Genomic DNA, 27,306 nt, shown 5'->3' with positions numbered 1-27,306 from the left:
CAAAAAGTCTGTATCAACCCAAAGCAATCCTTTGTAGAAACTGAATCTGAAACTATTCTCTTTGCTTTATAATGGTGGTGAAAACCAAGCAAAGCATTTTTTGAGTCATAAAATTTCATTTAACTCAAAAGTCACCCTAGCTTATGGATTTCCTGCACAGACACCTTCATATTAGGAGCCTGTAGTGAAGACTCCCTGTTGATTTTTGTACATTCTAGAACTAATAGAGAGAGATGAAATTTTAAATTTTTTATTCAACTCTTAGTAAAATAACTGTGATGGGTCACCTTTGTTGGGAATGATGCAAAAGAAGGTAGACAGGGAGGGCCCATGCCAAGGCCAGTGTTAGGATGGGTCTTTACACTACACTGTGGGTCAAGCGGGAAGGGCCAGGCAGAACGTCTGCGTTTCAATCTTATAGGAAGTTAGAATGAGGAGACCATTAAATTTACATGCATAAGGGCATGATCCCAGGCATGGAGACAGAGATGCAGACAGTGTGACAGGTTCTGTGGCTGATGAGATTGAAGGTGATCTCTGTTTTCGTATGTAACCAAGCTGAATCTCAGTGAATTTTAGCAACAGCCGCGGGATCACCACTTGGGACCCTGAAGTCTTGGGGCCAAGATTTAAACGTGAATTTCTTGCTTTATTCTCCAGTTTATGAAGCCACTTCCCAAAGCACATATGTTTTAAACATTTCCCCAAACCATCTTCTTCACATTTGGGGTTCATTGTCCACATTAAAAATAAATCAAAGATAAGCAGAAACCCAAATATTCTTGGATATAAATTTTAAAATGAAAACAGCTGCGATGTACCTTCAGAAAACATTCACATTCTTAGCCTTTTGGACAACATGGTTGGCCACATGAGTAGACTTGATATTAAATTATCTCTGTTTATTAGTTGTCCGTCCACTAATAGGATAAAAAGAACAACAAGTGCAGGAATCATAGAAATCTGTTTGTCAATTTTAATTCCAATGGAGTGCAGCAGGAAACAGTAAGCTTGAGTTTCACTTCCCCAACAGAAACCCCATGCAGGTGTTCAGATCACGCTTGGTATTTCCATCACTGCTGCTACTGATGTGATATGGGGCATTTTCATCAACCCCAACACTGAATAGATATGTCACAGTGCAATCATTAGCCCAAATTCCATTTACCTTTATTCTGATGTAAATGAATCCTGGTATTTCAGCTGTGCACATTGCTGAGTGCTAAAAATGTCATTCCTTATCACCCCTTGCAACTAGGTGTAGCTACTAAGATCTTATAGGAAGCAGTGCTGTCATGATACTTCTTAAGACTCTCTTTAAAGGAAGGGATATCCTTGTTCTTCCCTCTTTACCTTTCCTGCTGCATGAAATGTGGATGCAATGGTCAGAATGTCAATAGTTATTTTGAATCATGAAGCAATTTTGGTTATGTAAGCAGTCAGGCATGAGAAACAAGAGCAAGTTTTTTAGTTCCTGGAACCATGAATCCTTAATCTCCTACCTCTGAACTACTCCTATGTGGAAGAAATGTGTAGTTCTATTTTGCTTAAGTCACTATAATTTGAATTGTAATACTCACAGCTGAATTTAATCTGTTCTGATGAAGGAAACATCTTGCTCCCAGGTTCTTAGTGACTGCAAGATAACTGCTTCCCCTTCTATCATACTCCCATTCATGACCCATATCGTTCTATACAGCAACTATCAGAGAGCAACTAAGCCAAGAATTCTATGCACAGATTTTCTTTGGTACTGGCAAAGTAGAAGCAGTGCTTTAAATCCTGGAAGTTGTGGCTCGGGAGGACATGTTGGTGGGAAGTAAGGTAGGGCTGTTGGGTCAAGAGAGGAAAAACCTTGCTAGCAAGGAATATAAGTCATCTTTTAGAACATCACTGGGCCAGGCAACTAGGGGAGAAAGAATGATTGATTTTATGTCACTCTACTTTCAACATTATTTTAATGTATGCACAAATGGGACTTCTATTTTTGAAATACTTCATACCAAATATATTGATTGAACTGCACCAGGAGACTAAATGATAATTAAACAAAAACGGGAGGAAAAGAAAATGAAACAAAATAGAAAGTAGCGACACTAATAAAGCCAGAGTATCTATTATCATAATCAATATCAATGTCTTCAGCTCCTTCACATAAAGACAAATGATCTCAGACTGCATAAAACAATCTGACAACACCCATAAATCAAATTAACATAGAATTGTTAAAGAGATTTTTGGATTGAAATAATATTAACTTATAATATGACTTCTCCTACCTTCTGATTGGAATATCAATTGGGGGTAAGAAAAATATGGAAACTCACAATACTATCAAAACTGAAGGCTGGCAATCTAATGGTAACTTTGAAAAAGCTGACTCTATTTGTAATGATGACCATTAACATTTAATGAAGGCTTATTATACACCTATATATACACTACAAGTTTTATGAACATCATCTCATTCAATTCTCACAATTATTCCCCATTTTAAGAATGAGAAAATTAAGTTTTAGTGAGACTTTGCCCAAGGTCAAACAACTAATAAATGAAAAAGCTGAGACTCAGAATCAGGTGTTGAATGGTGAACCATACGGATTTTCATGAAGAAAATACATACACAGGTTTGGACAAGACGGATATTAAGTTCAATGGGACCAGAGGTACTGCCTGAAAAATGTTGGGCTATGATTTTAATATTACCTACTTACTGTTTACTGACTCAGGAGTCAAGTAACTACTAATCTGAAGACCTGGCCACATGCTCTCTCTGCGTTTTGGACAGTACTCTGTGAGCTGAACATTATGTTAGACCTTTTCTCACCCATGTCATTTTTCTGCACAAGAGGAAAGGTGGTATATTTCAGAAACCCATAGGCCAGGAACAGATGGGACTCCATTAGAATGGTCTATTCTGTTGTAAGTTATCTCTGATAATGTGCTGAGTATAGAAATTGGATATAGAAAAATGAACTAGAAACTAACATTAGTTAATGCACTACAGCAGTTCAGAGAATTAAAGAACAAAACAGTGGAGACAGAAAAAAATCTAATATCTGTAGATCGGTGGTCTATCAAACACACACACACACACACACACACACACACACACACACGAAACACTTAAGTCTTGAAATCTGATCTGAGAAGTTAATTTGTTTCCCCACAAGTAGGCTAACAGTAGAACAAATATCAACCAAAATCCTACCTCATTTAAGATGAGCAAAAAAAAAGGTAAGAAATGTTGGAAAACAATATAAAGAAAAATCAATAAACTCAGAAAAAACAGAATAACAAAAATGATATACTGAAAGATCAGAATAAACGTTGAAGAAACTACACATAAACTTTAATAGAGAATAAAAATAAATGAATATTAAGAAAACAGGAAAAATATTACAGAGACGGCAAGTAGAAACACAAAACGAGTGAAATTATAAGAAAGATAGGTGAAATAAAGAAATATTTTAAGGAAGACTACAAATCAAGTTGTAGATTCAAAATTTACACCGGAAATAGTAGTGAGCAAAATTAATTTTACAGAGATGTAAGTAATATATTAAAAATTAAGACTCAAGAACATTTTTAGAATTCAGAAGGAAAGTGATAAGACATGAAGTTACAAAAGCTATGATAATATACGAAGAAGGATGAGTATAGAATCCTGAAATAGAGATAACTGTTCCTTAAGAAAATACCAGATCTTTAAAAAGTGGGAAAAAAATTATTAAGATATCCTAAAAGCATGGTATGTTCTTCCATTTGTTTGTATCCTCTTTGATTTCACTGAGCAGTGGTTTGTAGTTCTCCTTGAAGAGGTCATTTACATCCCTTGTAAGTTGGATTCCTAGGTATTTTATTCTCTTTGAAGCAATTGTGAATGGAAGTTCATTCCTGATTTGGCTCTCTGCTTGTCTGTTACTGGTGTATAAGAATGCTTGTGATTTTTGCACATTAATTTTGTATCCTGAGACTTTGCTGAAGTTGCTTATCAGCTTAAGATTTTGGGCTGAGACGATGGGGTTTTCTAAATACACAATCATGTCATCTGCAAACAGAGACAATTTGACTTCTTCTTTTCCTAACTGAATACCCTTGATTTCTTTCTCTTGCCTGATTGCCCTAGCCAGAACTTCCAACACTATGTCGAATAGGAGTGGTGAGAGAGGGCATCCCTGTCTTGTGCCAGTTTTCAAAGGGAATTTTTCCAGTTTTTGCCCATTCAGTATGATATTAGCTGTGGGTTTGTCATAAATAGCTCTTATTATCTTGAGGTACGTTCCATCAATACCGAATTTATTGAGCGTTTTTAGCATGAAGGGCTGTTGAATTTTGTCAAAAGCCTTTTCTGCATCTATTGAGATAATCATGTGGTTCTTGTCTTTGGTTCTGTTGATATGCTGGATTACGTTGATTGATTTGCGAATGTTGAACCAGCCTTGCATCCCAGGGATGAAGCCCACTTGATCATGGTGGATAAGCTTTTTGATGTGCTGCTGAATCTGGTTTGCCAGTATTTTATTGAGGATTTTTGCATCGATGTTCATCAGGGAGATTGGTCTAAAATTCTCTTTTTTTGTTGTGTCTCTGCCAGGCTTTGGTATCAGGATGATTTTGGCCTCATAAAATGAGTTAGGGAGGATTCCCTCTTTTTCTATTGATTGGAATCATTTCAGAAGGAATGGCACCAGCTCCTCCTTGTACCTCTGGTAGAATTCAGCTGTGAATCCATCTGGTCCTGGGCTTTTTTTGGTGGGTAGGCTATTAATTGTTGCCTCAATTTCAGAGGCTGCTATTGGTCGATTCAGGGATTCAACTTCTTCCTGGTTTAGTCTTGGAAGAGTGTACGTGTCCAGGAAATTATCCATTTCTTCTAGATTTTCTAGTTGATTTGCGTAGAGGTGTTTATAGTATTCTCTGATGGTAGTTTGTATTTCTGTGGGGTCGGTGGTGATATCCCCTTTATCATTTTTTATTGCATCTATTTGATTCCTCTCTCTTTTCTTCTTTATTAGCCTTGCTAGCGGTCTGTCAATTTTGTTGATCTTTTCAAAAAACCAACTCCTGGATTCATTGATTTTTTGGAGGGTTTTTTGTGTCTCTATCTCCTTCAGTTCTGCTCTGATCTTAGTTATTTCTTGCTTTCTGCTAGCTTTTGAATGTGTTTGCTCTTGCCTCTCTAGTTCTTTTAATTGTGATGTTAGAGTGTCAATTTTAGATCTTTCCTGCTTTCTCTTGTGGGCACTTAGTGCTATAAATTTCCCTCTACACACTGCTTTAAATGTGTCCCAGAGATTCTGGTATGTTGTATCTTTGTTCTCATTGGTTTCAAAGAACATCTTTATTTCTGCTTTCATTTCATTATGTACCCAGTAGTCATTCAGGAGCAGGTTGTTCAGTTTCCATGTAGTTGAGCGGTTTTGATTGAGTTTCTTAGTCCTGAGTTCTAGTTTGATTGCACTGTGGTCAGAGACACAGTTTGTTATAATTTCTGTTCTTGTATATTTGCTGAGGAGTGCTTTACTTCCAATTATGTGGTCAATTTTGGAATAAGTGTGATGTGGTGCTGAGAAGAATGTATATTCTGTTGACTTGGGGTGGAGAGTTCTATAGATGTCTATTAGGTCCGCTTGGTGCAGAGATGAGTTCAATTCCATGCTCATGGATAGGAAGAATCAATATCGTGAAAATGGCCATACTGCCCAAGGTTATTTATAGATTCAATGCCATCCCCATCAAGCTACCAATGAGTTTCTTCACAGAATTGGAAAGAACTGCTTTAAAGTTCATATGGAACCAAAAAAGAGCCCGCATTGCCAAGACAATCCTAAGTCAAAAGGACAAAGCCGGAGGCGTCATGCTACCTGACTTCAAACTATACTACAAGGCTACAGTAACCAAAACAGCATGGTACTGGTACCAAAACAGAGATATAGACCAATGGAACAGAACGGAGCCTTCAGAAATAATGCCACACATCTACAACCATCTGATATTTGAGAAACCTGACAAAAACAAGAAATGGGGAAAGGATTCCCTATTTAATAAATGGTGCTGGGAAAATTGGCTAGCCATAAGTCGAAAGCTGAAACTGGATCCTTTCCTTACTCCTTATACAAAGATTAATTCAAGATGGATTAGAGACTTAAATGTTAGACCTAATACCATAAAAACCCTAGAAGAAAATCTAGGTAGTACCATTCAGGACATAGGCATGGGCAAGGACTTCATGTCTAAAACACCAAAAGCAACGGCAGCAAAAGCCAAAATTGACAAATGGGATCTAATTAAACTAAAGAGCTTCTGCACAGCAAAAGAAACTACCATCAGAGTGAACAGGCAACCTACAGAATGGGAGAAAATTTTTGCAATCTACTCATCTGACAAAGGGCTAATTTCCAGAATCTACAAAGAACTCAAACAAATATACAAGAAAAAAACAAACAACCCCATCAAAAAGTGGGGAAAGGATATGAACAGACATTTCTCAAAAGAAGACATTCATACAGCCAACAGACACATGAAAAAATGCTCATCATCACTGGCCATCAGAGAAATGCAAATCAAAACCACAATGAGATACCATCTCACACCAGTTAGAATGGCAATCATTAAAAAATCAGGAAACAATAGGTGTTGGAGAGGATGTGGAGAAATAGGAACACTTTTACACTGTTGGTGGGATTGTAAACTAGTTCAACCATTATGGAAAACAGTATGGCGATTCCTCAAGGATCTAGAACTAGATGTACCATATGACCCAGCCATCCCACTACTGGGTATATACCCAAAGGATTATAAACTATGCTACTACAAAGACACATGCACACGTATGTTTATTGCGGCACTATTCACAATAGCAAAGACTTGGAATCAACCCAGATGTCCATCAGTGACAGACTGGATTAAGAAAATGTGGCACATATACACCATGGAATACTATGCAGCCATAAAAAAGGATGAGTTTGCGTCCTTTGTAGGGACATGGATGCAGCTGGAAACCATCATTCTTAGCAAACTATCACAAGAAGAGAAAACCAAACACCGCATGTTCTCACTCATAGGTGGGAACTGAACAATGAGCTCACTTGGACTCGGGAAGGGGAACATCACACACTGGGGCCTATCATGGGGAGGGGGGAGGGGGGAGGGATTGCATTGGGCAGTTATACCTGATATAAATGATGAATTGATGGGTGCTGACGAGTTGATGGGTGCAGCACACCAACATGGCACATGTATACATATGTAACAAACCTGAACATTATGCACATGTACCCTAGAACTTAAAGTATAATAAAATATAATAAAATAAAAATAAAGATATCCTAAAAGATAGCCACTCTTGAAAAAGTAAAGAACATTTTTGTAAATTGAAAATTCTTAACATGCAAAACAAATGACTATAGAAACCTAAGTTTCTAGGTTTCTAGCCGATATTTTAGAATTATAAGAATAAAATAACTACACAGGTGTGCATAAAGACATCAACATTAAGCTGAAATAAAATTTTACACATATGTTCATTGCTTTCTTCACATAACTGTTATGGAAAGATGTTTGTAGATATGTGAGTATTAAGATGATAAACTGAATACAGTACTGAGGTCCGCTTCATCATGAAACTGCAATAAATCTCTAGAAAGGAATTGTAGAAAGGCATGAATTAAAAAGAACAAGGGGTATAAGAATCAACAAAACACCTTTTGCAAGCTAGAAAGCAGAGGGAATAATGTAACTGACTCAGCAGGCTAGAGAAAGGTAAACAGTTTATCTAGAAGTCAGAAAAATTGATGGAAACTCAATTTAGATTCTCAAAATTCCAAAATCTGAGAAAATGGCAGAACCCCTAAAATTGGAATGTAGAAAGCAAAATTTTAAAAATGGAGAACTTCCGTGAATCTGGCTAAGAAACAAACAGACCTTTCTCTCACATTAGGCCACTCCACACTGCTGGATTAATTACCTCGCACCACTATGGAAACAGATGGGAGGTTAATTCCCTGGAAAGAGTAAAACAGAAATCCCTAGGATTAAGGTATATCATTCACAGTTGAGGACTGGACATGTCAACTGTGATCACTATTCTAGGTAGTCTGATTGGATGAGGTTATAACATTCTAGAAAAGTAAAAGTTCAAAACTTAAGATTATGTATTGGTACTTTCATTATTCTTTCCCTATCTATCTCTCCACATTTTGATGGGCAAGTGTATTTCACATATGTAGAAGAGTGGAAGAACGTTTTCTTTCTCTGGGGACTCTGACCACTCCAAAGAATATGACCTGAAGATACTGATGTTGCGGGTTTCCTACTGGAATTTTCCAAGAGAGAAGGCAAATGGACAATTCCCAGCCACCCATCCACAGACAGCCTTGGAATAGGTTTCAAGAACAGCATTTTTAATATAAACAGACAGCCAAATGTTGACAAACATTTAGGGGAATGATCCTAATAAAAACAGGCACTACCGTAGAAAGAAGACAAATGCAGCACTCTTAGGCTATACAAAGAGAAAATAATTTTAAATAACTAACAATAATACACTCCCATTACCCTGCCCTTTGGATGCCATTACCACTAAGTCATATTCAGAGTTAAATTAATAGTCATTTTGTTTATTATTAAGAGAGTTGTATCTAAGGAGGAGGAATAATATTGAGAAATCTTTCAATTTCCAAAACACAACTCTTAGTTTTCCAAGGGTTATTTTTCTTTAGAAAATCTTAAGATGGGCTACTTTAGTAATGTAAAAGATGAAACTCTTCTGTACATTCCTCTCATACTTTCCCCCTTCAAAAAACATGAAGAATCCCATTAATACAATTAATAGGTAAATAACAAATACAAAAGAAAATAAGTATGAAATATATTTATGAACACACCATTTAATAACCTTTATGTCTTTGGAGTTTTTTAAATGAGAAAAACAAAAACAATCACTTATTAAAAAGAAGGTGATAAATGTAAGCAAATATTTACAAAAGTACAACAAATGCTTATCACAAGTCTAAACAATGATAAACCCAAAAGAACTTACTCTGAATACAAACACCTGTGGCTGAGCCCATGTGTGCTAGGAGACAATTATGAAATTGGGAGTTCTCTGAATTAAACTCCACATAAAAAAATAAAGTATAGTAAGTAATAATAATGTGCTAATTTTAAGCTTATACATATTTTATTAAAAATTTACAGTAAACACAGCAATTATTATAAAATTCTCTACAGGGTGGAACACTCCCATCACCCTGCCCCTTTGGATGCCACTGCCACTCATATTCAGACTTAAATTAAGAGTCATTTTGTTTACTGTTAAGAGAGTCATATATACGGAGAGGGAAATAATAAGCTGTAGACTAAATACTGCCTTACTCCAGCCTACAAATCATAAAAACAGGAACTAACAGAATGAAACACTTACCAAGTAAATTAATTGCATGCCAGAATAAAGCTAAAAATTGTATGAATAATAATAAAATCTCCCAATGGGTAAAATTTGCAGTGTCTGGCATTGAATAAAAAATTACTAGGCATGCAGAAAAAAGCAAAAAAAATAAGACCAATGAGGAAGAAAAAATTCAATCAGCTGAAATAGAAGCCACATTTGAAAAACTAATTTAAAAAGAATAAAACTATATAAATGTACATCATAATAAAATTTTTAAAAATCTGTGATAAAGAGAAAATCTTACAAATAGGCAGAGAAAAGACGTGTTACATACACAGGAACAAAGATAAGAAAGACGGCCGATTTCTTATCAGAATAATGCAAGCAAGAAGACAGTCAAGCACATCTTTAAAATACCGAGGAGGGAGTAAAACAAAACAAAACAAAACAACTACTGAGAAAAAATACCTTTCAATAATGAAGATAAATAAAGACTATTTTAGACTTACAAAATTTGTATAAATTCATCAGCAGCAGACACACACAACTTGAAATGTTAAAGAAAGTCGTCCAGGCAGAAGGAAAATAATGCCAGATGATTACATTGATCTAAACAAAAGAATGAAGAGCACCAGAAATGGTAACTAAATTAGTAAATATATATATATATTTTTCTATATATATATGTGTGTATATACAGACATAATTATTTAAATATCCTTAAACAGTTATTGTTTAAACAAAAATAATAGCAATGTGATATAGTATTTATAATATGGGAAAAAGTGAAATATATGTCAACAATAACACAAAGACCAAGAGAGGAAAAATGAAAAAAAAAAAATTGTAAGGTTATTTTCCCACACACGAAGTATTATAATATCACAAATATAGATTGTAGTAGTTAAAGAGAAATATGAAAAATCCTAAAACAGCCACTAAGATACAAAGCAGATATTTATAGCTAATAGGTTAACAAAGAACATAATATGGAATCATTAAAAAATTCAATTAATCTTAAAAAAAGTAGAAAAAAGGAAAAGAGAACAAAGAACAGATGGGACAGATAAAAGACGAATAGCAAGAAAACAAATCGGAAGATGATTTTAAAATGTTGACTAGATGTACTTAGCTTTACTCTGCTATTTATTTGAGTCTGTTGGAATATTGAGAATTTTTTCAATTCGCAAAAAATAATTCTTAGATTTCCAAGGCTGTTTTCCTTTAGAATATTTTAAAACAGTCTACTCTAGCAACACAAAATACTAAACTCTCCTGTACATTCCTCTGTCATGCCCCCTCTCGAAAAAAGAAGACACTCACAAATTCAATTATGAAGTAAATAACAAATATGAAAGAAAACAAGTATATAATATATTTATGATAAAAATTTAAATATTCTGTATTTATTTAGAGTTTTTACGATGAGAAAAACAAAAATGATCTCCTATTAAAAAGTAAGCAACACTATAAGGGAATGTTTACAAAAGAACAAATGCCTAATGAAAAGTATGAAAAATATTAACATTTCCCTAATTTTACATATGTAAAATAAGTAAGCTATTTTGCCTATAAAATTGACATTATCATAAATCGCACTATTCGGTTTTGCCAGAGCCAAGATAAAATGTTACCTTTATGTAATCCTAATGAGACTGTAATCAGTCTGCAAATAAATAATTACTGAGTATCCATCATTAGGTGTCAGATATGGAATGAAAATTGTATTTTTATATCAAAATTCTTAAAATTTCTCCCAGTACTACTTCTCGTTGAAATTTGTTCTAGAAAAAAAAAATGTGAATATTTGTCAGGATTTATTGAAAAGCTACCACGTTTATAAATTAATAAAATATAACAACATAAATGTCCAATTGTAGAGAACTGATTAGCAAATGGTAGCATCCATACAATGGAATGCAATATAGTATTTATATAAAAAGATATACGAAAATATTTGTTTTATGTGTATACAAAGATATACAAATGCACATACTATATTTTAATAAATAAGTTATATAGGGCATAAACAGATATTTGAGTGCCAGTTTTTTCTAAAAATATTAAATCAAACCATGAAAAGGATTAGAAGGCTAAATACTATAACAACTCCTATAACTTCTCCTTTACTAGTTGATTTATATCTTGAATCCCAACTTCGCCCTTGAATTCCAGACTACCATAACCAAATTGGAAGTTCACATGTCCAAAAACAGAACTCTTATTTGTTTTCCTTCCCCAAACTGACTCCCCACCCAGTTTTCCTAATATGAATAAGCAAAAATATCATTTTTCTTGACTGTTTTCTTTTCCTGCCTCTCACTACCAAACTTCAGCCAAGTACTTCCATCTCTGACTCTAAATCTGCCCCCTGCTACTTGCACTCTTGCTCTCTAAAATCCATTTTCCGTACAGCAGCCAGAGTTATTCATGGAGGTAGAGAGTAAAATGATACATACCAGAGGCTGGGAAGGGTGTGTGTGTGTAAAGGGCAGTGGTTCGGGTGAGAGTGATAAAGAGAGGTTGGTTAATGGGTACAAACGCAGAGTTAGAAGGAAGGAGTTCTAATGTTCCATAGCAGAGTAGGGTGACCAGAGTTGGCAACAATATATTGTACATTTCTAAATAGCGAGGAGAGAGGACTTGAAATCTTCCAACACATAGAAATGATAAATACTCCAGGTGATGAATATCCTAAATATCCTGAGTTGATCACTACACATTCTATTCATGTAACAAAATATGACATCTACTGTATAATTATGTACAAATATTATGTACCAATTACAAATTTTTGCCAGGCGCAGTGGCTCACACTTGTAATCCCAGCACACTGGGAGGCCTAGATGGGTGGATCACCTGAGGTTAGGAGTTCAAGGCCAGCCTGCCCAACATGGTGAAACACTGTCTCTAATAAAAATACAAAAATCAGTTAGACACAGTGGTGCACACCTGTAGTCCCAGCTACTCGGGAGGCCGATGCAGGAGAATCGCTTGAACCTAGGAGTCAGAGGTTGCAGTGAGCCTAGATTGCCCCACTACACTCCAACCTGGGCAACAGAGCAAGACTCCATCTCAAAACAAACAAACAAAAAAAAATTAAGAGAGAAACAAAAACCTGTAGACAGACCCTATCACATAGGTCCTTTGCTTGAAGCTCAATAATGCCATCTCACTACACTGAGAATAAAATCTGAATTCCTCACCATAGTACCAAAAGCCTACATGAACTGTCTTCTCCTGCATTACTGGTCTAAGGTCAACCACAGCCTACCTTGTCCATAACTCTAAAGGTCCTAGTCTCAATCAGGACAAGCATGTTCCTACCTGGAGGCATTGCCTAGACTGCTCCCCCTCCACGTTCACAGAGACCCTTTCTAACCACTTCTAAACCAGAACTCTCTTGCCAGCATTCACCTATCCTACACTGATATACCAGAGATTTCCCATCATTTATGGCTCCCTGAATTAATGTGTCTCATTCACCTACTGATTTATTGAATGGCAGTGACATCTAATTGAAAATCTAAGTCCTCAAGAACTACATTTCCTAAATATTTACAATATTGTAGTTGGTGTCTGGTTGCTGATTTTTATCTCCTTCTTTGTGCTTGTCAACATTATCCAAATTTTATATGACTGATAAATATTTTAAAGACAGGAATGAAAAGTTCATATATGCATAAAATATAAAATAGCAATGGCAGAGCTTAAGGTGCAAAGTAAAGAGAGATATTTTCCTTGAGAACCTGATTAAGTCACTCCTTCAGTTGTGGGCACTTTTTGAAATAATCTTTTTGAGTGGAAGGTCAAAAAAGAAATTTCTTATATTAGAAGAGAGATTAATATGAAAGAGCTGTCGGTAAATTTGGAAGAAACTCCATAGGTTAATTCGACCTTCTGAAAAGAGGCCAATAAAAACCAGGGAGAGCAAAGTGGCCTCTTTTACTGGCCTGAATGGTTTCGGTACTTTAAGCCACAAGCAGGAGAAAGCCAAGAGCACAGTAAGAATTTAACCAAAAATCAATAGTCCATAGCACAAACTCCATTCTCTGTCACCCTGCCAACTGGTTCCCAACAGGGCAATAACATTTTAATAAAGTAGCTGTTAATTAGAGGTGGAGATTCACACGGTTTAGTTAACACTGTTTTAGCTAAAGGACTAGACAGAGATTTGGAGAGCTTTATTAACTCAAAGAACTGAGTCATGAAGGGAGGACTCTGGCTGATGTATAAAAGGGTTAAATTGATTCCATGTGCTAGAGAGAGCTCTGAGTTGCAATACTCTAGAAAGCAACAAATCCCATAGTTACATATCTATGTTGCTGTCCTGGGTTGACTTACTGGTTTCTCTGCCAGTAACGATAATGATAGGCTGAGAAGCCGTGGAAGTTCACTCACTTGACACTTCAGTGCATTCTCCTTGGGTTCAGTGAAAAGGGGCAGCCAGTAACTTAGTGACTTCTCTTGCCCTTGTCTTTAGAAAGATTTACTATGCCCCAAAAGGAGTGGGGAGTAGAATGGGATGATGACCATGTTAAAAGTCAGTGACCGACTTTTGCAAACAGAAGAATATATTTGACACGCAGAACAACTGACAAAATGAAGGCACCTCTTTTGGCAGAGCAAGGCACCTAGTACTGAGGCAGTAGCCTGCCCTGTAATGTTCAACTGCCCAGCAATTAAATGTAAAAAATAAAATAAAAGGAAAAGCTCAGTGATTTTGTGGAGTGATTTGACACTTTTACATATAACTTTAAGCTCACAAGAATGGAGGTTATTTTTCTCATTCACCTCTCCTTTAGCTATCAAGTTTGAGTTCCTGAACCCATACTGGAAACTAGTGTTCACTTGAGCTAAATTTAAATTCGACAGATAATTGCAGAAGTTTTGAAGACTGAGAATTGATCCATGAAAACCAAATCTATTGTCCGATTCTCTCTTCAAGAACAGAATCTATTCTGGTGAAACAAAGTTTCATTTTCCACTGCATTCTGGAAGTTTCCCTTAATATATAAGCTTCCTGCAAGTCATTTGAGAGTTTGGGCACAGTGATATTGGGAAGGATCAAGAGTGATGGGCTGCTTTGTTATATCAAGCCACTGAATATGTTCATGTAATAGTCAATATATTGCAGTACATGAATCTAAGAAGCAATGGAGTGAATCTGCTTTCCCATGGCAGACACCCTGGCCAAGCTTAATTACTTTGTTTAAACTTAGAGTAATCCAGGATCTCCATCTGTCAAATAGGAGTAATTGCAGTTGATACCTTTCTTTCCTAGAGGTATGTAAGGATCATTATTCAGATAGTATGGGTCAGGAAGCTAAGGATTCAGTAACAGCACTTGCTACTGAAAGTTACTGAAAAGAGAGCAGGCTTTCAATGAGATAGATCAGGACTGAAAATCCAGCAACTCCATTTACTATCCAGTGACTATATTAATATAAAATTCACTTGTCCTTTCAGAGCCTGAGATTTCTTATCAGTAAAATTGGGGAAAAAATACCTACCTCTTCATGTCTATGTGAAGATTATAGCCAATGTATGCAAAGTGCTGGCCTACTAAAGGTACAAAAATAAGGGGAAGTGATTACTTTTACATTTAATGGACCACTTGCCGTGTAGTAAGTGCTTCTGTATTTAAAATAAGATCTCATGCTCCTTAAAGTTGGAACTCATGACTTGTGTTATCATATCCACACAAATTCTGAGAACAGTGCGCCCTGAAATAGCAGACCATTAACCTCTAGTTATGAAATGAGTGACTGATAACTAAAGTCCCATAACTTCATGTACTTTCTCTATGCTGGTGACTCCACTTCTTCCAGCACTAACCACTTCCTAGGGCTCCAGGCTCAGTGGCCTATTTGACATCCCCACCTGAATTCCTGATAATAATCTTAAAATTTCCCAAATAGAATTCTTAATTTCTTAATACTTCCCTATACCTTGTTCTTTTCCAGTCTTCCTCTCTCAGGAAATAACATGCCAATTCACTTTGTCTCAAGACAGAAAGACTTCACCAAAGTCTAACCTCACTAACAGTGTATTATAGTACATATTTTCCATACCCCCAGGGCTCCAGGTATTGTACATACTTTTAAAATTTTTCTAATATAATTTTAGTCTAGTTTATATTTCCCAGATTAATAGTGAGTTCCATTTTCTCATTGGCTGCTTATGAGTCCTGCAGGTCATTCATGTGCCAGTACTTAGATCACATGCTGAACCTGTTTCCATACTACCACATTTACTGAGCAAGAACTAACTGAATGTTGGTCTTTATCCTTAACATATTCTCTTCAGTATTCTATGTTTTAGAGAAACCCTGCATTCAAAGCCAAATACTTTGCTATTCCCTGAGTTATTCAAATCAATATGGTTCTTGTCTCACTTACAGTCCTATTTCTTCTTCTTGCTTGCGTTAAAGGCAAACAGAGAACTGTGCCTTAAAAATTCCATCGCACCACTGCATTCTAGCCTGGGTGACAGAGCAAGACTTTGTCTCAAAAAAAAAAAAAAAAGGAAAAAATTCCTTGCGAAACCCATTATTGTGATTCACTCTGTTTAGCGGTGTTTTCACTTGTACAGTCATGACAAAGCATTCAGTATCCTATGACTTTTCCCAGGAACCTTCATAATTTAAAATCTGTTTGCTGCTTATACTTTTGCATGATTTCCTGCTTAAAAAACTTTTGCTCCACAAGTGAGTTTAACTCTTCTGTCAAGCCATTAGCAGACTGGTGAGTAAGAGTATTGCTCGGGGACCGGACTTCAGAGTAAGTGCATTATCTTCTATCAGAAAACCACTGAACATAAGATATTTAGATGATTCTGGCCGGGCGCGGTGGCTCACACCTGTAATCCCAGCACTTTGGGAGGCCAAGGCGGGCGGATCACCAGGTCAGGAGATGGAGACCATCCTGGCTAACACGGTGAAACACTGTCTCTACTAAAAATACGAAAAATTAGCTGGGCATGGTGGCGGGTGCCTGTAGTCCCAGCTACTCGGGAGGCTGAGGCAGGAGAATGGCGTAAACCTGGGAGGCAGAGCTTTCAGTGAGCCAAGATCCTGCCACTGTACTTCAGCCTGGGCAACAGAGCAAGATTCCGTTTCAAAAAAAAAAAAGATATTTAGATGATTCTATTGTGTTTAGGTAGGTAAAATGGATTGCTTTTTATTATTTTTTTGAAAAAGGCTAATTAAATTCACACTTGTCAACCATAATGGTAATATAGAGCTTAAATTCTTACAGGCTATGTGAGCTCAATAAATATCCACTAAAAAAACAAACAAACAATAAACAACTCTTATAGGTTCCTTGAGGTTCAGCTCAAATGTTTCTTTATTCATGAGGGCTTTCCACCACCTCTCAGTGAAAAGAAATTTGAATTTTTCCCTCCATTCATTCCAGGACTCTCTCCAGGTAAACATCTGACAGCATCCACACATAGCTTTATATTTAAGTTAATTATGTGTCTTTTCAAGTTCCTTTAGAAGAGTGACTTCTTTTTATTTGTATTTTTAACTTCCTTTGTATAGAAGCCAGAACATTTACCTTCCTTGATTCTGCTGCATCTCACAAACTCTATCTCAACAAAATTAATTGAGCACCTACTATGAGCCAGAGATGATGCCTGATGCTACAGGACTAAAACACTAAAGAAGGCATGGTTTCTATTTCTTAGATTCTCTCTACTTAATAAAAGAAGTAGAAAAATAAACATGCTTAAAATATCCTGTACAGAGAACTGTGACTGGAGTGAACCCAGGGTACTACGAGAGAACAGAGGGTGTTAGCCACCCAGGTAACCCAAAGGAATATGGTGGAGAAAGAAACTGATACCGGAATGAAATCCTAAAGGATGAGTCCAGTAGACGGACCAACAGAAAAGGAACGTGACAGACAGGGAAAGCAACATTTTTAGAGACTTGAAAATCAGTAATATATTCAGGAAACTGCAAGCAGTTGGAGATATTTGGAGTGCTGAGAGAGTGAAGGAAGATAGTGTTGGAGTGGTCAGGAGGTTGGATGATGAATGGCTTTAAATGCCACGCTTTAAATGCCTGAGTGCAATAGAGAACCATTGCATATGAAACTTAGTCACTTGCATATACATCATTGAACCTAGCTTCCAAAGCTATGCAATCAGCAATGTTACTTTCAGGTGATGCACCTAATCTGTAACTTGCAGCCTTCATGGAAGTTTAGATTAAATCAAATCATTATTTTCATAGTTGGTCTTCCTATTTTAATTTTTTGTTTGTCTTAAAAGGAATTTGAAGCCTACTAAAAAATTGAAACCTATCTACAGGTAATGACTATCATTTTCTTCTTGTTTCACGCTCCTCATGCAGCAGTTTGAGCATTTAAATAAAATTCTTGTCATGTATTTTTCACACCTTCATCTGAATGGAAAGCTTGAATGAGTAAACTAATCCCCCTGAGAGATTTCATTTCCAGTGTGAAAATGATCAGGTTTAAGAAGAAAAAAAAAAAGCTCTTACTTTAATCAAGGAGAGTGGTTAAGAATGGTACAATTCCCATAAAAATAATATGCCACTTCTCTCAGGATTTCAGGAGTAAGCATTTGTGGCATTTTACTTACATATGAAGAAAAAGTACATAAGCCCAAAGGAATGATCTCAAAACAGTGTAAAGAGGAGAGTTCATTTGACAATAAATTTGCAAACTCCCCAACACAACTGGCATCAGCTATAGCCTTATTAAACCCAATCGTCAGATCATTCAGAGAGAAATATACATCCAATTTACCTGCGCAGACACACTTTCATGAAAAGACTTGAGATTTTAACATCATAAACACTTCTCTTAAAGGGCCTCATATTTTAGACTTTCAAATACAACATACAGGGAGACACACACATAGATATACACACAGACATGCTCACAGGGGCACATACACCGTGAGACACATAGAACAGCATAAGACATGTTCACAGAAGACTATAAAAGCCAAAATACTCAAACATTTAGATGACAATTAAATTTAGAGCCATTTTGGAGAAAATACGCACTTGTTTAACTGAAAATTATTTGTAACAATGAATAAATGGCACGTTAATCCAGTTTCCTTCATAAAAGGACTTTGATGTTGACTAACATTTTATTCAACGTAGTCAACAACTTGGCCCCATTTTTCATTCATTTCTGCATATTTTCCTTATCAAGGTTCAGTTGCCACTCTAGAAAAACAAAATATCCCCTTTCTAGTAAATGGAGATCATGTTTTCTAAACTACTTTGATAGGAGTGTTTTTTTGTTGTTGTTGTTTTTACTAATCCTAAAGGAGCACAAAGGTAGGTGAGTGACCTAGACAATTTCACAGGGCTCCTGATGCTAATCACGTTCCTTGATCCTCACAGGAACTTTCGGGATCATGCACACTACCTTCTCCTTTGCCTAAAATATCACTTGATAATGTTTAGGTTGTATTCTTAAAACACCTGAAACATATTACAAGCTGGAAGATCTATGCTCCATCTCGTCTGTTTCCTAAAAGATAGACTCTTGATCAAATTTCACACCTGGCAAGCAAATTTCTATGCCTCCTTCTCCCTTACATGTAACTTACTCTCCAATAACACCACAAACATTCTGCCAATGGTATTCATGTCTGTCATTCGTCTGCCAATTCCTTGCCTCCCTTCTGTTTGGATTCTCCCCATGCTTCCCAGTTAATATTCCATTTCTCCCTTATAGACTTTCCTGACCTCCCTGAATCGACACTCCATAGGTATGTTGAATTGATGCCACAATATTTTAAATGATTTCAGGATTAATTTATGAATAGCTGTATTTTGCAAACTAGATTTCCATAGACACAAACCTCTAACCTGCTATCAGTTTGACCTTGACATAGGAGGAGATATTTATAAGAAAAATAAAATCTGAAGTAATGATTATCTTCTTTAACAAGACAGCAACCTGTTCCTTTGGTTCATTTTATATTACAGATTGAATCCTTCTGGAATATGACTTGTAGCTATTAAATAGCTTTTTATACTTTTCAGTGACCATTTGGTTAAATGCAAAAGCAATATACTTTCTTTAAGCACAAGACAGCCATTAGTCAGCTCACTGTTGAGTTACATTTGGCCTTAAATTTTGACTTGCAATATTTACCATTATTATTGGATGATAAATTGCAATAAGGAAATATACTTCATTTCCCTGTAAACTCAGTCTATTTTAAATGGATTTAATAATGCTTAATAGTACATTCAAAGATACCCAAAGTCAACGTTCCCTGAAGCAAATCACAAGAATGTTAAACAACTTCATAATGACCATTTAATCCCCATCATTACTACAGACTGGGATTCCTGCCGATGCAATGGCAATGTTGTTTAGAGAAAATTAAGCAATAAATTAAAAAGTATAAGCTCCATTGTTGCCATGGCAACCCCATGTATGAACTCCTATGAAGTTTTAAATAGTTTCATCTTATGGGATATTAATGACAATTGACACTTTCAACATAAACCTATTTGTATGGGGGCTTCATGCTAATAATCATACCTATATTATTAATAGCTACTAAAATGTGAACCTCTAAAAGTAACAGGCACCGTCAGACAAACTAACCTTATCTTAAACTCCATGGATCTTCCTTCAGAGCACTCTGGCAAGTAGACAACATTGGAGCTAAAGTCTGATGAAGGATAAATTCCACAATTTTCCAATTCTGGAAATTCACCAGAAATTTATTTTTTTAAACAGACATCCTTGTGAAAATGTTTAGCTATGTATATTTAATGTTAAGACACTTCACAAAATACAATGGCACAATTAATAGGAGGTGATACTGACATTATGCTGGCTAACAGTTTCAGAGTACCTGTTATTGCCAGGAACTTCATAAAGATGATCTCACAAAAGGCTTGTAATACCCGAGAGGACAAATTTTAATGTATAGCTTTTGGATGAGGAAGTTGAGGCTTGGGAGATCATGTTACATGGACATACCTGCCAGCTGTTAAGGAGCAGAGCTGAGATTGAAATTCAGGTATATCTGATTCCAAAGACAGAGCACAATGAGTGTTTGTGAAAAAAAAATAAATGAAAATGATATAATCAATCTATGTAAGTGTAGACTGATACACTTTTTGATATTGCTTTTGTTTTCTGAGAAATCAGAAAGTGAAATTTTGCCCTAAAAAATGATTTATGTCGAATTTAATAAGGAAGACAATTTTAGCACAAGTACCCTAGTCACTGTTCTCTCTACAGCTTCACATAAAAATGGCCAAAAATCATACGAAGAGAGGAACGTCTCTGCTTCAACACTGAGCTCTATCAGTCCCCCAACGTTTCCTTATTTAAAATTGTTTTTAAATTGAACAATTACAATTCAGAAAATAATCGATATGTTTTCTAGTGAGAAAAGTGCCTATAAATGTAGACCAGGAAGCAGCCAAAGTTTAGAGGATTCTGCTACCTTTCTTTTCTGTACATATCTATACTACCTAACTGTTATGTATTGAGATTTTATCATTTTTATAATCACATGAAATATAAATATTGAAAATTAAATGAATATGCTTACACATCTATTAAATAAAACAACAGGGTCAGTCACCAGTCAATATTATTTTAATTAAATAAATGGCTAGGTAATCTTGAAATAAACTCACAGCCTTCATCAGTCAGCAAAATATAGAATGCTGCTCTATTGAAGTCTCTTTGCCTTTGATTATATATGCTTCACTCTACCATCATAAATATCAAATTAGCAGGTACATGTTGGCATTAAGCCATACCCTTTTTATTACGATATGTTTGTAATTGCCATTTTCACACAGCCATATGAGACCTGATGAAGCCTGGGGCCCAATGGATAGTACTTATGGCGTTTCCTTATGTCTCTTTCATAATTACAGTAATCAATGTCACAGTAGAGAGGAGGTTACTGATATCTCATTAATACAATAACCACCTTCTCTAACAACAGTCTTAGTGATCTGCAATATATTATACTTATTTTTAAAAGGTAAATGAACAGAGGTAGGCATCCTGATTAAATCAACACTATCATGAGGACTGTTCTTAATGCAATTTGACCTTTTCTGACACTTAAGTTTCCATTGTCTAACTCTACATTGAAAGTAATTTAAAGAGCACAGGTGAAAACGTGCTCTGATTGGGAAACTAGCTAATGGCCATTAATCAGAAAACATTTATACCTCTGTGTTTTTATAAAAACGTTTTGTATCAGAGTCCACCATGGTGTCTAACCTATTTCACTAAATTTATCTTACAAAATAGGTGAAAGATTAAAGAGGAGTCAATAAATTTATAGACAATAAAAAGCATTGAAATAAAAAAGAGAAGTGACATTGTCTCTGTTTGCTGATGATCTTATATAGAAGAAACCCTAAAGTGTTCACCTAAAGTTATTAGAATGGATAAAAGAATTCAGTAAAGTTGTAGGTTACAAAATCAACATACAAAAGTCAGTACATTTTCTATAACACTAACAATAAGCTATACAACAAAGAAATTAAGAAAGTAATCCAATTTACAATAGTATTTCAAAAAGAAAACATGAATAAATTTAATTGAGGAAGTGAAAGCCAAAAAAATTGATAAAATAAATTAAAAGCAACACGTACAAACAGAAAGAAATCCTGTGCTTATGGATTAGAAGAATTATTATCATTTACATGTCCAAACTACCCAAAGCAATCTACAGATTCAATGCAATCTCTATCAAAATTCCAATGGCATTTTTCACAGAAATAGACAAAATAATTCTAAAATTTGTATGAAACAACAAAAGACCCCAAATAGCCAAAGCAATCTTAAGCAAAAAAAGCAAAACAGCATTACACTACCTGATTTCAAAATATATTACAAAACTATAATAGCGCATATATCATGGTAATGGCATAAAAAGAGACACGTAGACCAATGGAGCAGAACAGAGAGCCCAGAAATAAACCGACACATTTATAGTCAATTGATTTTTGACAAAGGTGCCAAGAATACACAGTGGGGAAAGCACAGTCTCTTCAATAAATGGTGCTGAAAAAACTGGATATCCATATGCAGAAGAACGAAATTGGACCTTTGTCTTACACCATATACAAAAATCAACACTCAAAGTGAATTAAAGACTTAAATATGAGGCCATGAATTTAAAATGACTAGAAGAAATGTAGAGAAAAAGCTTCACAACATTGGTGTGGGCAACGATTTCTTGGATAGGACCCCAAAAGCATAAGCAACAAAAGCAAAAACAGACAAATGGGATTGCACCAAACTAAAAAGTTTTTGCATAGCAAAGAAAACAATTAACAACAAAGTGAGTGAAGAGACACCCTACTGACTGGGATAAAATACATGCAAACCATACATTTGATAAGGGGCTAATATCCATCATATATAAGGAACTCAAACAACTCAATGTTAATAAAAAAGAAATAACCAAATCAAAAAGTGAATAAAGATCCTGGATATTTATCAAAAGAAGACATGCAAATGGCCAACAGATATATAAAAAAATTCATCATCTCTAATCGTCAGGGAAATAAAAATTAAAACCATCATGAGGTATTACTGCATACCTGTAGGATAGCTAATATCAAAAGGACGAAAGATAACAAGTGACGGCAAGGAGGCAAAGAAAAGGGAACCCTTGTATACTGTTGATAGAAATGTAAATTAGTGTAGCCTCTGTGAAAAACAATGTAGTGGTTCCCCCTCCCCGAAATTAAACAGAATTATCACATGATCCAGCAATCCATCTACTCAGTATATGCCCAAAGGAATTTAAATCAGTAAGTCAAAGAAATACCTGCACTCATAATTCATTTCAGCATCATACACATTAGCCAAGGTGCAGAAGCAATGTAATTGACCATCAAAGGATCAAAGGCTAAAGAAAACACACACACACACACACACACACACACACACACACACAATGGAATACTATACAGCCTCACACAAAAAAAGAAATTCTTGTCATTTGTGACAACATGGACAAAACCGAAAGGCGTTATGTTAAGTAAAATAAGCCAAGTACAGAGACAAATACTGTATGATTTCACTTATATGTAGAATCTAAAAAAGTCAAACTCATAGAAGCAGAGAGTAGAGGGATGTTTATCAGAGGTTGACAGGGAGAACAGGGAAAGGTGCAATGTTGACCAGAAGGTAAAAAGTTTCAGCTGAACAATAGGAATAAATTTTAACATAGCATGGTGACCATAGTTAATAGAAATGTATTATATGGCTAAAATTGCTAAAAGAGTAGATTTTAAAAGTTTTTTTCCACAAAATAATTACAAGTAGATAAGGTGATGAATGTTAACTAACTTGGTTTAATCTTTCTACAATGTGTGTGTGTGTTTGTATCAAAGTATCACATTGTACCCCATTAATATATGCAATTATTATTTGTTAAGTAATAAAGGAAAGAAAAAGAAAGAAAAGAGAAAGAAGGAAGGAAGGAAGGAAGGAAGGAAGGAAGGAAGGAAGGAAGGAAGGAAGGAAGGAAGGAGAGAGAGAGAGAGAAAGAAAGAAAGAAAGAAAGAAAGAAAGAAAGAAAGAAAGAAAGAGAGAGAGAAAGAAAAGGAAGGAAGGAAGGAGGGAGGAGGACAAGAGGAAAGGGAAGGGGAAGGGGAAGGAGAAGGAGAAGCAGAAGGAGGAAGGGAAGGAAGGAAGGAAGGGAGGGAGGGAAGAAGGCAGGCAGGCAGGCAGGCAGGCCAGACAGCCGGCCAACCACAGCAATAGAGATTTCAAAGTGCTTTTCCATATATGGCATTTTCTCGTTTTCACACTGTAAAATTGTGAAATGGGAATTATTATCTATCTGAAAATAAGGTAGCTGAGGTCCAAATATAGTGATTGGTACAAATCTGAGGTTCCCCAACCGGCAAAACTAGATCTTCAGTTCCAGCCTCTTGATATCACAGAGCTATGTCCTCGATTACACACATTTCAAAAAAAAAAAAAATTAGAAATAGTTCAGAACTGAGAACATGAGCCCTGAACTCTGCCTCAGGTATGTCATCAATTTCCTGGGTGACTTCTGGCCAAACATACTTAACTTCTTTGGTCCTTGAGATACAAAGGCTAAGCAAATTGTGTGCCAAACTATTTGTCAGATGTAGTATATGGATATGTTAATTAAATTTCACATTTAATTAGTTAGCAACAAAGCAGATCCCAACTTACAGAGAAGCTGTGTCCAGTATGCTGAAGCTGTATTCCTCAATAGGATCGCCAAACTGCAAGACATGAACCAAATCTGATTTGCTGTCCCTTTTTGTAAACACAGTTTAATTGGAACAGACCCACACTCACTCATTTACATATGTCTGTGACTGCTTTCATGCCATGGTACAATGGCAGAGTTAAGGAGTTAAGACAGAGACTTTGACTCACAAAGCCTAAAATATTTCGTTTCTTGACTTTTACAGAAAAAGTTTGCTGACACCTGATTTCCAACTTAGCTGAGTATTCTCCCTGTCCCAGGTGCTTATGCTAACCTATTTTATATACTATCTATTTAATCCTCTTAATAACCTCAAAAAACATGTATTATTACAATTCCCGTTATACAGATGTGAAAGAGTAAGGTCAATAGAGATTCACTTATTTGTTCAAACTCCCTCGACTAGTAAGTAAAGATTGGAATCCAAGTCTTCTGAGCAGAGCCTATGCTGAAACACAACACTACTATACTTTCTTTTATGCCACAGTGATCGCCACAGGTCAATAAAGACCATGCAGAACTCATTTGGGTACTTTGGGGAAGTAAGACAATAAGGGAAAAAACAAGGCTCAGCTCGCCTTCTTCATTCACCAAGACCAGAGAGAATAAAGCTTTATTAGATACACAAATAATTTAAATGCTACTTACAAATTACAGATGACTAAGTGAGATGAGACATCCCACAAGATGACATCAAAGGCAGAAACATGATGAATAATGGAGACAAGAAAAGGACAGACAGAGGAAACCAGAAAAGGAGCAGAGCAGAGAGGTTCCGATTCACAGAAAGAGTCCTGATCCTCATCTCCCATCTGATCTTTTTCATCTTCGTGCGCGCTGCTAGGAAAATTTCTGTACATAATAAGATTTCAATGATTAGAAAACAGGCATCTTTTCTTTCATGTACTAAAAAATTAAAATAAAAATAAAACAACATTTCCAATCATTCCACCTGGAGACCGTCCCAAATTAATTCTTAGTCATGCATTATTTCGGTTCAAACTCCTAGTCACTCTTGTGTGCCTGGCCCTGACCCTGGTGCTGTAGAAGGCTGAGCAAGGCCCAGTTTGTGTGAGTCCAGCTTCCTCACCTCTATCCTCAGCCATTCCTCTGTTCCTTTATATCCCTCTCTGGCTTCGCCCCTTGGCTAAGCTGAGTTTGTGCATTTGTTTCCTGAGCACTTCCTGCTTTGGATCCTTAGCATACATTTTTGCTAGATTTTGCACTAGGAGATTGAAAATCCTATCCAGGTTTTCTGTACATGACTGCTTTGTTATTTTTCTTTTTTCCTAACAAGGCTCAAGTTTTGTCAAGATTTCCTTTTCTAAAATAGAACTACTTTACAGCACAAGTAGTTTTGTATTTTTCTTTTACCTATCCATGTCATTATTTTGATGTAAACAGTGTTTTAAAAGACACAGAAAAGGTCCTAGGCTTAGAAAAAGTCCCTGTTGTGTGTAATCAAAGAGTAGCTCTAAAAGGCTGGAAATTGTGACAGGTATACTATTGGTCATCAGTAGAAGCAGATGAAAGATGGTCATTTTACTGCTTCATGAAGTGACTGGAATGTCCAGGTGCCCTCTGCTCTGAAGTTTGTAGTGTCTGTTCTTGCAGTTCACAAGAGTCAACCTCTAGCAGCCCATGGGCTTTGTTTATTGGTTTGTTTATCTGTTTTAGACTGAGAGATTTTTTTTTTTTTTTTTTTGAGGCAGAGTCTCGCTCTGTCGCCAGGACTGGAGTGCAGTGGCCGGATCTCAGCTCACTGCAAGCTCTGCCTCCCGGGTTTATGCCATTCTCCTGCCTCAGCCTCCGGAGTAGCTGGGACTACAGGCGCCCGCCACCTCGCCCGGCTAGTTTTTGTATTTTTGGTAGAGACGGGGTTTCACCGTGTTAGCCAGGATGGTCTCGATCTCCTGACCTCGTGATCCGCCCGTCTCGGCCTCCCAAAGTGCTGCGATTACAGGGAGAGATTGTTTTTTGCTTTGTTTTTGCCTTTTTTTTTTTTTTTTTTTTTTTGCTTTGTTAATCAGCAAGGTTTTGAACATCAAGAGATGTTAATTTAAACAAACAAACCAATGAAAAAAGCAGCCAAGATTGGAGGTGGGGAAAGGGTGGAGTTGCCAGGGGGGATGCTCTCCAGTAATGAGAGACTGTGCCAAGCTGATGTAGCCACCAAGGGGTGGGTTGGGTAGAAGCTGTCTCCTATCAGCTGGGCAGGAGCACCCCCACCAAGTACACTGACATGTCTGAAACACCTGTCAGCTCCTGGGTACTTACCAGTCTTCAACACCTGCAAATGGGCGATACGTAAAATATGTGCAGAGAGCTGGCAGTGGCCTAACTTCTGACCCATCAAATCAGACACCTGCAGAAGGGTCCTGGAGGCTCCTGGAGGTGACTCATGTTAATCCTTTAGTTGTTGGACAGTAGGGTGGTCCAGGGGTACCCAGGGCTGGAATAGATTGATGGGAACAGCAGGGAGTCCAGACAGGTGCACTCCCCCTGATAATCAGTCCTGCCTATATACCACAGCAGAGTTCCACCTCGTCAGGATTCCTGGCACAGCTGGCCCAGGGTGGGGTTTTCCTCATTTAAGGATTGTAGTTAAAGATCTGCCTATTCTATTCTATTCTATTCTATTCTATTCTATTCTATTCTATTCT

General features: G+C 36.4%; 1 protein-coding gene across 10 annotated transcripts in view; it reads right to left on the bottom strand.

Moving 5' to 3' along the window:
* Positions 1 to 27,306, bottom strand: part of NRG3 (neuregulin 3) — a 1,116,221-nt gene that overhangs the window by 821,433 nt on the left and 267,482 nt on the right. For 4 of the 10 annotated variants that reach the window (XM_031936195.1, XM_031936194.1, XM_026455771.1 and 1 more), the window contains exon 2: positions 9,904 to 10,003. The exons of the other annotated variants lie outside the window; for them this stretch is intronic. In XM_031936195.1, the coding sequence (XP_031792055.1) occupies positions 9,904 to 10,003 (100 nt within the window). The remainder of the gene's footprint in view (positions 1 to 9,903; positions 10,004 to 27,306) is intronic. 10 annotated transcript variants of the gene reach the window in all.

Source organism: Piliocolobus tephrosceles, chromosome 9 (genome assembly GCF_002776525.5).
Source record: "Piliocolobus tephrosceles isolate RC106 chromosome 9, ASM277652v3, whole genome shotgun sequence".
NCBI classification, from domain to species: domain Eukaryota; kingdom Metazoa; phylum Chordata; class Mammalia; order Primates; family Cercopithecidae; genus Piliocolobus; species Piliocolobus tephrosceles.
Note: the sequence above shows the minus strand (reverse complement) of the source record. Positions and strands in the feature narration are given on the sequence as shown.